The sequence below is a fragment of the Hyperoodon ampullatus genome, assembly GCF_949752795.1.
Source record: "Hyperoodon ampullatus genome assembly, chromosome: 19".
NCBI classification, from domain to species: domain Eukaryota; kingdom Metazoa; phylum Chordata; class Mammalia; order Artiodactyla; family Ziphiidae; genus Hyperoodon; species Hyperoodon ampullatus.
Genome location: NC_136932.1, coordinates 14717226 through 14730411, shown reverse-complemented (window position 1 = coordinate 14730411; position 13186 = coordinate 14717226). Strand labels below are relative to the sequence as shown.

The following is a 13186-nucleotide window of genomic DNA, read 5'->3' as shown; positions in this document are numbered from 1 at the left end:
CCCGCTCCGTCCTCTCCCTCCCGGCTCGTGGACAAGCATGGTCCTGGGGGCAGACCTGTGTGGACAGGCCCTGATCCCTGTGGCCCACCCGGTCACAGCCCGGTCACTTAGCTTCCTGGAGCCGTGTGTCCACGGGGCCATAGCAGCACCCCAGGGCTGTGGGGAGAGAGAATGGAGACTGAGGCTCACACATCCAGCCACACGTGTACCCACTCAACACCCACGCACAACATAGCCACACACACTCACACCCACACCCCCTGCGTCCATGCACGCACTCACCCCCATGCACACCCTGTGCACCCACATGCACACACGTGTACACTCTGCCACACACATGCCCTCCCCCACTCACACCCACACAGACACCACCCACTCACTCACGCTCACGCGGCGTGGCACTGGCCCTCACCGCGAGCATCCTTCGAAGCCTCAGGCTGGGCCTGGGCGTCTTCCTCTCTCTGCAGTAGCTGTAAGCAGCTTGGTGCCTTAGGTGCCAGCCTGGGCCCCCCAGGGGTCTGTGCTTCCTCATGTGGTGCCTGGGAAGGGGTCTTCGCACTGTTGGCACAGGCGGCCTGCTGGACACTCAGCCCAGGGCCCAGCGAACCACAGCTATGTGTGGTCTGACCCCATCCTGAGGGGATCCACCAGCATGCCTGTGTCTCTTTTTCTTTTTTTTTTTGGCCACACCCCATAGCTTGCAGGATCTTAGTTCCCCAATCAGGGATCGAACCTGCACCCTCAGCAGTGAAAGCACGGAGTCCTAACCATTGGGCCACCAGTCAACTCCCCCCACCTTGTCTCCAGACAGGGACATGCGGTTGGCTTTGCAGGGCCTACCCCCTGGCACGCCGTGGCTCCTCCCAGCTGCCAGGTGACCCTTGGGGCAGCCCTTCAGAAGCACTCTTGTCCCCTCCTCCTCCCTCGACAGAAAGCTGTGCATCTGAGGCAAAGCCAGGCCTTTGGGCACTCAGCCCAGCAGCGCGCTGAGAGTGAGAACTCAGAACTCAGACGGGGGCGGGGCACCCTCTGGCTGGAGAGGCCGCCCTCGCATGCGCTCCAACAACAGAGAGTGACCCTGGGAGGCAGGGCCCGGGGCCTGCCAGTGGAGGCCAGCACTATGGCCATTTAACAGCCCACTGACCATCGGCAGCCTGCCCCCAGGACTGGAGATCTGTCCCTAAGGGTCCTGCCTGTGGCAATCACCGTGCTCTGTGGTCATCGGGGCCACAAGAGCACCAGCAGCTGATCGAACGGCCCGATGACCAGGAGGAGCTGGCCGTCTCCAGAACCCAGCTGTGCTTCTGGGAGGGAAAGCGACCCCAGGGGATCATCTACGTGCTGTCATTGTGATCTTGGAGGGTGGGCAGCGTCATCCCATTAGGGCAGGGGCCACAGGAACTGTTCTGTTTTCTGGCTGGCCTCATGGGGACCAGAGGTGCTCATTGTGGCTGCCCCCAAAAGGATCCTCTGGGTCACGTGACCCCTGAGTGGCCTGAATGAGCAGGGGAGGGACGTCCTGGTGTAGGCAGCACCTCGGGACAGGGTTAGTCAGCAAGTGACTGCCCCCGAGGGCAGGGACGGGCCCTCCTCCATGTGGCCACAGCGCATGGTTAGTGCCTGCCGCCAGAAATGGCTGCTTAGCAAATATTTGCCAGTGAAATGAATGGAGCTCGCACTGCCCGTTCCAGACCCACCCTCTGCAGAGGAGGAAATGAGCCATTTGTGCAAGGAGGTCATTCACGCTGACCCTGTGGTTGTGGGCAGTGGCCCTCAGGCTCTTTGGAGGCAGGTGCCATGCGTGCCCCAGCTCGGAGCTTCTGTTCCACAACGTTGATTTGGGGTGGGTGTCGGGACTCTGCTGACCATGACGTGTCTTGGGCCGTGGGGTCCCTCCTTCCACGGCCACCCTCCTTCCACACCATGTCCTGGGACGCACGGGCTGCATGCTGCGGCTACCTCTGCCTGGGCCCGAGGTAGGTGGGCCGCTGGTGGTTGGCACCTGTGAGAGGAGATGCATGTGCTCACAGGGTCGCACGCAGGGTTGAAACCTGCAAACGTAGGGTCTCCGGTCTTCTTACCTCTGCCATGAATCTCAGATCCAGTGCAGATGCCTGAGGCCCCCAAACCCCCAGAGACACCAAGCGACTGTGTATCCTTGTCATTCTAGAATTTCCCCTCTCCTCTTGGTGGCATCACCTGGAGAGGCACCCCTCCTCCTGCCCCCAGCACACCCCTGCCCGCCGGTCCCCAGACAACAGCAACCCCAGTGCCTGGCCCACTGGTGCCCGCTCCCCAGCCATGGAGGGAGTGACAAGACAGTGATTCTGAGTAGCTCACTTACCTCCTGCTTTTCTCTCCTGCTATCTGCCTCCCAGGGGACGTTCTCTTCCAGATGGCTGAAGTCCACAGGCAGATTCAAAATCAATTAGAAGAAATGGTGAGTCCCAGCCTCCCAGTGCGACCCCCGGGGAGGGAGGGTCAGATGGAGGTGAGCAGGCGCTTATCCCAGGCGAGGGGAAGAGCCGGGCATGTGCTCTGGCCGTGCATCCACTAGGGAAGTATGTGCCTTCCTGTGGTCATACCCAGAGAGGTGGGGGCGTCCCCAGGGCCTGAGAGAGAAGTCACACACCAGGGATGTGACCACCATGGGGGCTGAGGATATACAGACAGACCTGGAAGAAAAGGACACGGGCAAGATGGGGTGTTATGCTCAGCTGGCCGCAGGGCCACGACACATCAAGTGGTGGCCTGGGGAAGCACAGGTGCACCGAGACTATAGGTCCTGCCAGGACCCAGCAGGTCCACGGCTCATGTCAGCTTATGCCTATATTACCCGCCAGCGCGGGAGAGCAGGGGCAGTGGGGAGGCGGTCTCTGTCTCCCCGAGGGAAGCAGAGCCTCCGTGCCTGTCGAAGGCCGGGCTTCAGTTCAGCACTCGCTCCCGGGGCCGCCTGGCTCCGCGGGGCCCACCTGCCCCTGCGGGGTCATCAGCTCATGGATCAGATAAGCTCCTCTCTCCCATTGGGGTGCCCAGCGTCCCAGGTGCCGTGGTCATGGTGACCGCCCCCTCTCTCCCGGGGCAGCCACACGTCGGAGCTGACGGCTGTTTTCTCTCCATGTCCAGCTGAAGTCTTTTCACAACGAGCTGCTAACGCAGCTGGAGCAGAAGGTGGAGCTGGACTCCAGGTACCTGAGCGTAAGTAGCCCGCACCCTGTACCTGCTGGTCACCCTGAGCTGCTTGGGCTCTGCTGTGTGTGAATCGTTCCCTCAGTCTGAACGGTTTCATCTTCCTGTGAGCTCTCCATCCTGTGGGTTTCCTGCAGCTTCTCTGACATTCATGCCCATTTGAGACTAAATGTGACCCCGTGAGTGGACTCTCGCGTCTGATGCCCCACGTGCCAGGTTCCACTACCCCCGCCTCTCGGCCGCTTTTTGTAAAAACGATGTGGGTCAGCTGCCCCGTGGAACCTGTGTGAACTCTGACCCGCTGTCGTTTCCTCGAGTTCTTCATGGCCTGACCCTGCCCTGTCGCCTCTCCCAGGTTGACAAGAAGGGCGAGGGGCTGAGCTCTGTCACATAATTTGACCTGAGGCGCTTCCGGCCCTGGGGTTGGAGAGAGGGAGGCTCGGCTGGTTTTCCCAGCCCTGATCTTTTCCTCCAGGGTGGGCAGAGCTGAGGCCTCAGGTTTGCAGCTGCGCAATTCCTGCTGTCCTGGGGTCAGGGCCGCTGTGGCCCAGTTGAGAGCGGGAGGGGCGCACCAGCTCATTGCCCGTGGTTTTGTTGTTTGAATCTCAGGCTGCGCTGAAGAAATACCAGACGGAGCAAAGGAGCAAAGGTGATGCGCTGGACAAGTGCCAGGCCGAGCTGAAGAAACTCCGCAAGAAGAGCCAAGGGAGCAAAAACCCCCAGAAGTACTCGGACAAGGAGCTGCAGGTGGGACTCGGCCGCCGCGTGCTGGGGGCTCTGCCTGGGGACACAGGAGCATTGGGGCCCCGGTTATGGTTTGGGGACTTCTCGGGCCTTTTAGTGAGCGGTGAAGGGCAGACGCTCTTGTCTGTCCCCAGCACTCCCCCTTCTCGGTCTCGGGGGGGAGGCTGATCCCTCCTGAAGAAACTGGGCAGAGCCAGGCTCCGGGGTTTTGGGTGGTGGGTGCCCGGCGTCCCGGAGCCAGCAGGACAGCAGTCCCATCCTGTAGCCTCGGTGGGTGCCGGAGGGCTCTCCACCAAAGGAGCAGAACCCAGAGGGAATCTTCCTGCCTGTGGCTCTGGATTCCTACCTTGGTGAGAGATCCCAGACTGTTACTCTGATTGACTTGTGAATGCCTGCTCCCAGCACAGACCCGGAGACCCCGGGGCAGGCAGAAGCTGGCTGGTCCAGCATCTCAGCGACCCTGCAGTGTGAGGCAGGTGGCACTGTAGGGTACGGGAGGGGCAGCCCTGGTTGTAGGCGTTACGTGCTGGGGTGAGGGGCAAGGATTTAGGACAGCGTGGCCTGTGACGGGCATGGCCCTGCTACACCTGCTTCACCAGAACCCTGCAGCCAGTGGACACAGATCAGGCCCAGACGCTGCTCTCCAAGGGCTCACGTCTCAGATAAGGAGGAGGAACAGGATAGCCCCCAGGGGTCGGCAGTGGAAGCTTCCCCTGGGCACAGTCATGGGGGTGACCCCTGGGATGAACCCCTCACCTGCTGAAGCCCCACCCTTCCTGCCAGCGATCAGGGCAGTGAGCCTGGGGGCACTGCCTGGGGCCCTCTGTGCATGGTGCACGCACATGCCCCATGGTGCCCACACCGCTGCCCACAAGCACCTCTGGAGCACGCCAGGGCCCAGAGGCTGGTCCTGCCCACTTGAGTGCGGCATAGACGAGCAGGCCCCCTGCTCCCCCGGGGCGGCCCGGCCTCTGCGCCCCTCTGGGCCTGGGGCACCCAGTGGAGAGATTGGGTGGCACAGCGGCAGCTGAGAACCGCAACCCGCTGTGTGGGAAGCAGCCGCCAGTCTCCTGCAGCTCCTTACTCAGGTGTGTTCCTCATGTGGTCACAGTAACTCAACTCCCGCCTCTCTGTAGCATCCCTTCCCCAAGTCAGACGCGTTTCCCCACATCTACAGTCTCGGGACCATCGTCTCAAAGACCGTCTGTAACCCGTCACCACCTCGAGGCCTCCCTGCGCGAGAGCGCTGCTGCAGGGAACCCTCCCGAGTCACCCCCGCCCGGGATGTGCTCCTGGGAGCGGGTCATGAGGTCGGGGCTGCAAAGACACCTGCACTGGTGTGCGTCCGTTTTTCTGTTCTGTCCCATCCTTGACGTGTTTTGCCATTTTGTTTCCTGAAAACCTTGACTCGCTGCCTGGGAGGGCAGTGGCCTCCTCAGCGCCCTATCTGAGGGAACCCTGGGGACTGGCTTGGAGGCCTGGTGACAGGGACAGGAGGCTGGCTTTCCAGGGGTTCAGCCTGTACACCCCCTGCTCCTTAAGGTGCTTTTTTTTTTTTGGTGACAGCTTTATTGAGAGGTAATTCACATACCATATAACTCACCCGTTTGATTTTGAGTACATTCATAGCATTGTGTAACTGTCACCACAGTCCATTTTAGAATGTTTTCACGGCCCCAAGAAGAAAGCCCGTCTTCACTAGTCCCTCCCCGCCCCCCAGCGGCATGACCGGGATCATACGACATGTGACCTTTTGCGTCTGGCTTCTTGCCCTCAGCGTGATGTTTTTGAGGTTCGTCCACGTTGTGTGTGTCGGTGCTTCATTCCTTTTTATCATCACATACCCGTGCTTCATTCCGCTTTACGGCCATGGACTCGGAGGCTCCGTCCTGTGCTGAGGCCCTCTCCCTGGAGGAGCTGGTGCTGCTATGACCAGCTTCCTGAGAGCCGTCAGAAGGGACTGTGTCCCGGCTGGTGCATCCTGTGGCTGGGAGAGGACAGGCCGGGCCGAGGTCAGTGCGTGTGGGCTGGCGTCATCCACGGTGTTCACTCCTACATGACTCGGAGCCACATGGGCCTGGGTCATCGTGACTCTGCTGCCTCTGGTTCCCAGTGGCCCACTCCCCTTGCCCCAGAGCCCCCGCCACCCACTGCAAGACCTCTCTCTTCGGGAGAGCCCTGACGGCTCCACTCTGGAGTCTGGGCCTGCAGGGCCGAGAGGGTGGGATCTGCTCCCCCAGCCACGCAGGGCCAGGGGGACACAGCACGGGCTCTGCAAACCTTAGTCTTTCCGTACGGGCAGTTGGGTGGTGGTTCTCTCCTTGCGGGGGGCTTCCCAGCAGTTCCCCAGCTTGATGAGGCTGGCCATGTCCACCCTGGCCCCCTGGGACCTGGGAGACATCCAGTGCTGACCTTTCTTCCCGTGTCCTAGGGTCACCCCACAAGTGAGGCTCCCCTCTGCCCTGTCTCCTCAGCACAGCCCTGCTGCCCCCAGTGAGGTCCAGTCCCCTCCCGATATCTGCCCCGAGGCTCTCGCTCAGGGGCCTCCTCTTCACACCCCTGTGGCCTGTCCCCGCCTGGGCGCAGCCATGAGGCCCTGGCCGTTGGGTTTGGGTTTGGATCCCAGCTGTGCCCCGTGTGCACTGGCCTGGCCGTGTGGTCACGGCGAGCTCCATGTCCTCTCTCGGTTTCCCCGCTTGTGAGGGGTGGACCTCGGCCTTCCATCTCAGAGCAGGAAGGGCCCTGGGGCCTGAACAAAGCAAGGTCACCCCTCCCCGTTCTGTGCACTTCCTCGGTTTCCCTCCTTTGTCCCACCCCTCCCTCATCTTTCCCAAACCCACCCCACCCCCCTTCTCTACCTGTCCCTTAGCCTCCTGAGGGTGTTATTGCAGTGATTCTCCTCCAATAATCGAGTTCCTCCCAGGGAGGGCTGGGGGCTGTGTTCCATGCTGACCGTCTCGCTGTCCAGCCCAGGCTGCTGACGCGGTGACAGGTGGCATGTGATGTCATTCCGGTTGTGGTTGTCTTTCCAAGGGTGGGAAGCACAGCGACAGTCCAACCAGTGTGTTTTTTTCCCCTGGTGGCGCTGAACCTGAGAGGCCAGGCTGGGGCACCCTCAGAGTCCCTCATCCCGCGTCTGTGCTGGAGGGGGTGGGTGCTCAGTGTGCTCTGAGACGGTGGAAGGCACGCTGGCCGCCTGTCCCATGGATGGTTCTGGCCTACCTGGTGGCCTTGTGGAGGTGCCCAGCCCACCTGGGCATGTGAGGGTCCTTTGGCACCTGGGTCTGTTCCTTCTGGTTCTTGGAACCTTTGCAGACCTGGCCAGGAGCCAGGGCCTGATGTCTGCTTTGAGGTGTGGCTGATGGGGGCTGGGAGGGCCTTAGGCACCTTTTGGTGTGACAGCCCCTCCCCTCCCCACTGTTTCCCCTGGAGGAAACGCCTGGGCAGGGCAGGTGTGCTGAGCCGGCCCTGCCCCTCGCCTTGGCTGAGGTCCTGCTAGTTACAGGAAATGGTCTTTTTAAGACACTTTTTTTTTTGGCTGTGTTGGGTCTTCGTTGCTGCGCCCAGGCTTTCTCTAGTTGCGGCGAGCGGGGGCTACTCTTTGTTGTGGTGCGTGGGCTTCTCATTGCGGTGGCTTCTCTTGTTGCGGAGCATGGGCTCTAGGCGCGCGGGCTTCAGTAGTTGTGGCACGTGGGCTCAGTAGTTGTGGCTTGCAGGCTCTAGAGCTCAGGCTCAGTAGTTGTGGCACACGGGCTTAGTTGCTCTGCGGCATGTGGGATCTTCCCGGGCCAGGGATCAAACCCAAGTTCCCTGCATTGGCAGGTGGGTTCTTAACCACTGCGCCACCAGGGAAGCCCAAGACACTCTTTTCCTGAGGAAGAGCAGGACTCTGTTCTCCTTGTCTCCATTTCTTAGAACGGCCGACACCCCAGCTCTCATGCAGTCCACTGCCATGGGGGCAGCTCTGTCGGTCCAGACTGTAGTTCACGGCCCTGCCCTGGAGAGCTTGGCCTCGCCTGGACCCGCAGGACATCCTGGCCACTAGACCTGCTTACTCCAAGCAGATGTGTTTGCACACTGTCACCAAGTGAGGGCAGGATTCCAGACTGTTTGGGCCCCTGGGGAGGTGGGGAAGGACCCCAGGCACCTGTGGCCCCCTCCCCCGCTCTCTTGAAGCCCCCTCTGTATCCCCAGAGTCTCCACTCCGGGGACCTTGACTGGGGCCTGGGTCACATGTAGCCCAGTGGGCAGTATGTGTAGGTGGGCGTGGGCCTGGGCCCCACAGCTGGCACAGGGGCCACACCTGGGCGTCCCCGAGCCACAGAAGCCCCTGGGCTGACGTGAGCTGCGGCACCTCTTGGCAGAGGAGGTGGGACCCCCAGACCGATGGAGCCCATGCACCTCTGTTTTCTAGGTATGGATACGCTGCCCAGGGCTCCCACGGGTGGATGCAGGTGGGGGCTGACTCAGTGGTCCCGAGATGGGTGGACTTCCTTGGGTCAATCCCTGGGGTCACCTGTGAGCCTTCTGGAGCCCCTGGTCCATGTATTTTCCCTCCCCGACTGGAGCTCAGTGTGGGCAGGATGCTCGCCAGGGAGGGTAGAGAGGCCCCCGAGCACCGGCCAGGCAGGGGTTGACCCTTGGAGCACCTACACACCTCCCCCGAGGCACCTCAGCTCCTGAGCGGGGCGGAGCCTTGTCCGCTGTGAGCGTGTCTGTCTGTCTGTCAGTCCATCTGTGATGGGCTCCCCGTGAGTGGGACTGGGCCAGTTTCGTGAACTGCTGTTAATTGAGACTGTGTTTTGGGATTTCCAGCGAGAGAATTGATTTTAATTATAGGTCAGGGAACAGGCACTTAGAGGCATTTGGGGCACAAACTAGGACAGAGGGTTTTTTCTAGAAGTAGGGAGCACACCAAGTGCTGCCCACACGGCTGAGGTCACGCCCTGCACCTCTGGTCATTGCCGTGCCCGCCGGACCAGGAGCTGACAGAAGCGCCCATCTCTGTGGAGGCGGCTACAGGGGACAGTCAGTGGAGGACGTACCGTGTGTCTGACAGAGCGTGGTCACAGGCCTCGTCTGGCGCCCTGTCTCTGGCTCAGGGTCCCCCTCCCCAGGCATGAGGGTGCATGGTTGTACTTTAGCCTGTCAGGTTCTCAAAGCTTCGGGGTGATTCTGACGGACAGCCGGCCCCTGGCTGGTTGGCGGTCTCCAGGGCTTCTGACGGAAGGGTCCGGGCTGGGGTGGGACTGGTGCCGAGAGCCATCCCGGATGAAGCACTTTGGGAAGCAGTGCTGGGTGGAGTTGGTCAGGCTCTGGGTGCACGATCCCCTTATAGATCCGGAGGGACTTGGCCAAGGATTTCTCCCGTTTCTGTTTCCTTTGGCCCCAGCCCACCTCTGGTTAGGCAGGAGTCCTCATCCTCCAAGGGACACCATGACTGTTAGAAAACCCAGCAGTCGTCCGTGCCTTTGGGATTCACGTTGGTGTGTGGCCGGCCGGTGGGGGCCACGGGGAGGCAGTGTGCCCTTCCCACCCCTTGTGTAGGCTCTGAGCTCTGAGGGAGGGGCCGCCAAGACCACAGCAGAGGGGAGAGCCCAGGAAGAGAAGGCTGGAGGCAGATGGATGGGTGTGGGTGTGGGGCGTTGGGAGGGCAAAGGGCCCACCCATCCAGCTGGGGTTTAGGTTGCCAGGGCCCCCCTCCTCTGCCCTGATCCATCTTCCCCGTTCCCTCTCTGTGAGACGCAGAGAGTGGGGCCTCAAGTGTTCTGGGTGTGGGGTGTGGCTGTTGCTGGGGCCTGTGCTGACTGAAGCAGGCGGTTCCTGCAGTTTGCTCCCCCTCACTGGGCTCCCTTGTTCCGGGAGGCGCCTCCAGATTGCCCTCTGAGAGAGGGGAGAGATTTGTTCTATTTCAAGGGATGTGTAATTAACAAAGCAAAAACAAAATAACCATAATTTAGATCTTCAAAAAAGATAATGGCAGAGGCTGCTCCTGTTAACACGGTGGAGTTTGACGGCAGTGGTTTAAGCCCCTTATGCGTCTGCTGTTCTCATTTTAAAAAGCTCTTCAGTGTGAAAGGCGGTCTGTGGACAAGGCACCGCATCCCAGCAGCGGGACATCTTCTTTCCTTGGAGTATAAGCATTTAGGGGTCCTCCTGGAAAAAAACAACTGAGAAGCCAGAAGCCACTGTGCCCTCTTAAGTCTTCTGCGTCCACAGATGGTATCAGGATTCTCAGTCCTCTGGGGGACTCTTTCCCTTTCCCTGCTCCCCCACAGACCTACCCCCAATTCCCCAGATCAAGCCACGCAATTCCCCCTGCAGACTGGGCTGCCTACTTGGATAGCACCGTGGGAAATCTGGAGCATCTTATGCTGTCAGAGCTGAGAGGGCTTTCAGGGGGCAGCACCGGGCACACGATACCTGTCTTTTCGCACTGAGAGGTGGGCATGTAAAAAAGTAAGAAGAAACAGATGAAGTGTTTTATTTAGCGGCACATGTCTAGAGTGTTATTTAGACACACAATCATTATAACAAATACTAGTGAGGTGTTTTGTGTTCCTGTTTCTCTGCTGAGTCTTTGAAGTTGGATGTGAATTTTGTACCTGCAGAACCTCCAAGATCACGTGAGGCAGGGGCTGCCATGTTGGGTGGTGACGATCTGGCTCAGCCCCTGAGGAAACTGAGACCCAAAGGGTCCAGAGACTTGGCAGGGACCACCCAGCAAGGTGGGCACAGGAGCCCGGGCTCCATCCTCCTCCAGGTCCCAGGGCAGCAGAGCAGACCCCAGACCTGGATGGTGCGGATCCTGGAAGTTGGGTACACTCCCTGGTGGCCGCCCAAGGCCTCGGCTCAGCATGCTCACGGAGTGCTGAGACCCGTCCCCTTGGACCTCCAGCCTTTGTCAGCATGTCCAGCCCACTGGTGTGGACAGTAGTGGCCCCACATTCTCTCCTGGGGTCTGGGCATGGGGATGCCCACGGGCGCACCCCTCCCAGCACATCCTTTCTGGACACGCCAGCGTGTGAGTGTACCGGGCAGGGCATGGGCAGTGGGATCTGTTTGGTCACGGACCACCACCACCCCCACCCCCCCCCGCCAATCTAGTGATGGCTGTGGGCCCTTTCTCAGGAAATTGGGAAGCCCGGGGCCCATGGGTCCCTGATGCCTGCAAGAGGCACTGCACTTTCTGCCTAAGGATGTGCCCACAGCACATTCCCCGCAGAGCTGCCTGCTAGCTGTTGTGTCTGCTGGACCGTGGGCAGGAGGGCACAGTTGCCCTCTTGCTCAGCCCCGGCCCCGAGCCTTGCTCTGAGCTCTTGTGCTTAAATGAGATTTTTAAGGGTCCTCCAACAATCCACTGAACCGCTGCCACAGCCCTCACCAAGCTTCACCCACTGACCCAGGCTGGCCTCCCTATTCTTGGCCTGGGTGCCGGGTGCATCAGACCAGGGAGTGTGTACAGGCCCAGTCAGCAGGCTCCAGGGAAGCCACTGGCTGCCCCCAGAAGGTGCCCAGTGACTGAATGAATGCAGCTTGGGGGCGTCAGATTCTGGCTGTACCTTCCTGTACATCACAGCTAATCGGGTTCCCTCCTTGTCTCCTTGGAGTAATGGTTACCAGTGGTGACAGCTGAGGCCCAAGGTTTCTGCTGTCATTCACCAGCTGCAGTGGTTAGGGGCAGCGTTGATGTTTTGAGAAACGTGGGAAAGCCACGATGGCCTATCCAGTGAGGGAAACCAAAGCCTCGGGTGTTTTCTAGAACGCCCCTCCCCCGCTCTGAGTCACCGGCTTGCTCCACAGAGGAGAGGAGACATGTGTTCTGATCACTTTTGTCTTCTCGGATTACAGGGCTGTTCAGCCCAGGGTGACTAAGTGGGAGCGTTCTGTGGGTCTTAAATGCTTTCAGCTGGGTGTTTCTATAGTGTGGTCTCCATAGCACCCGCTAAGCAAGGAGCAGGGGAAGGTGGGGGCAGGGAGGATGCAGGACGTCAGGAGCCTGGCCGCGGTACCTGCCCCGTGGCAGGGACCGGCTTGGGGCGTTTTCTGGGGCCTGTTGCTAAATCATCAGAGCTGTAGGGTCAGGCACGTTCTGTCCTCTGCACGTCCCAGAGAGCGCAGACACTCCTGCACATTTGGGGGGTGTCCCTGCCGACAGCGGCCAGCGGCCAGCGTGGCCTGGAGGCTGCAGCGGGGGGCGGGGCGGGGGTGTGTGTCCTCCTCCTCCGCCCGATCGAGGGTGAAGCTCCTCACTTGGCCTGGATTTCTAGGATCTGCCCGTGAAGTGGTGGCCTCTCTCCACAAGGAGGCGGCGTCCTGGGAAAGGAGGTCAGGAGGGCCTGCCGCGGTTCCTTGACAGAAGTGGCAGCCGGTGTCCTGGCCGGCTAGCGCTCTGCCCAAGCCAGATGCTTGGTGTGGGGACCGTGGAGGAAGGGTCGGCTCTCCAGGTCCTCGTGGCCCCCGCCTGGGCTGGCCATCCTGGCCGGTGTAGCTCGACGTCTCTCCTGCCCTATCCCAGGCACCTGTGGTCCCTGGGAAGACACGGGGTGGCTCTCGTAGCCCCAGGTTCCCTGCCTGAGACCTGAGCTGCTCCTGGCCATACTTGGGGCTCGTTTGAATAAATGGAAATCTTAAAAATAAACCACCACTCCCTCCCCCGGCACGGGAGGCTGCCAGGCAGCTAATGAGGCCAGCGCCCCGCGCCATCTCATCCAGAGTTGGTTTCTCTCCCCTCCAGGGAGTGGGAGCGTTGAGGTGAAAGATGTTACCGCAGCCTGAAAACCCAGAAACCGTCGGCAGGACGGACGGGGACGCCGGGCCGGCACGAGGGGGAGCCGTTCTCAGCAGCGGGCTCAGGGCGGGCGGACCCTGGGGGCCCATGTCCCAGTTTACGCTGCTGTCCTGGGGCAACCGCTGGAAGAGGTGTCTTGCCCTCCCCAAAGTCCCCAATTAGGGGACAGTGGACGGTCTCCCTTGGGCTTTACTGCATGAGGCTCCATGCTGACCTCTGAGCGCCTCAGCCCCTCTTGCCTGGGCGTGGGGTCTCCACATGCCTGGCTCACCCTGCGCCCACCCCTGGCCAGCACTGCAGCAGCCCCCAGGGAGGGTAGGAGGTGGTGACCCCGGGGAAGGGCTGGCCGGCTGGGGCTTACCCTGGGGTTAAAACCCAAACTCCTTCCGGAGCCTTGCAGCGACTTTTCCTGAGGCTGCCCCTTAAGGGGCTCCCAGGACCCCAGCCGAGCCCCTGTGTGTG

General features: G+C 60.9%; 1 protein-coding gene across 7 annotated transcripts in view; it reads left to right on the top strand.

Annotated features, from left to right (window-relative positions):
- BAIAP2 (BAR/IMD domain containing adaptor protein 2) overlaps positions 1-13186 on the top strand; it is a gene marked incomplete at its 3' end in the record, with an annotated part of 70270 nt that overhangs the window by 38961 nt on the left and 18123 nt on the right. For 6 of the 7 annotated variants that reach the window (XM_079726452.1, XM_079726456.1, XM_079726453.1 and 3 more), the window contains exons 4-6: positions 2379-2440; positions 3127-3198; positions 3799-3936. In XM_079726452.1, the coding sequence (XP_079582578.1) occupies positions 2379-2440; positions 3127-3198; positions 3799-3936 (272 nt within the window). The remainder of the gene's footprint in view (positions 1-2378; positions 2441-3126; positions 3199-3798; positions 3937-13186) is intronic. The other variant, XM_079726455.1, reaches the window with a different exon arrangement.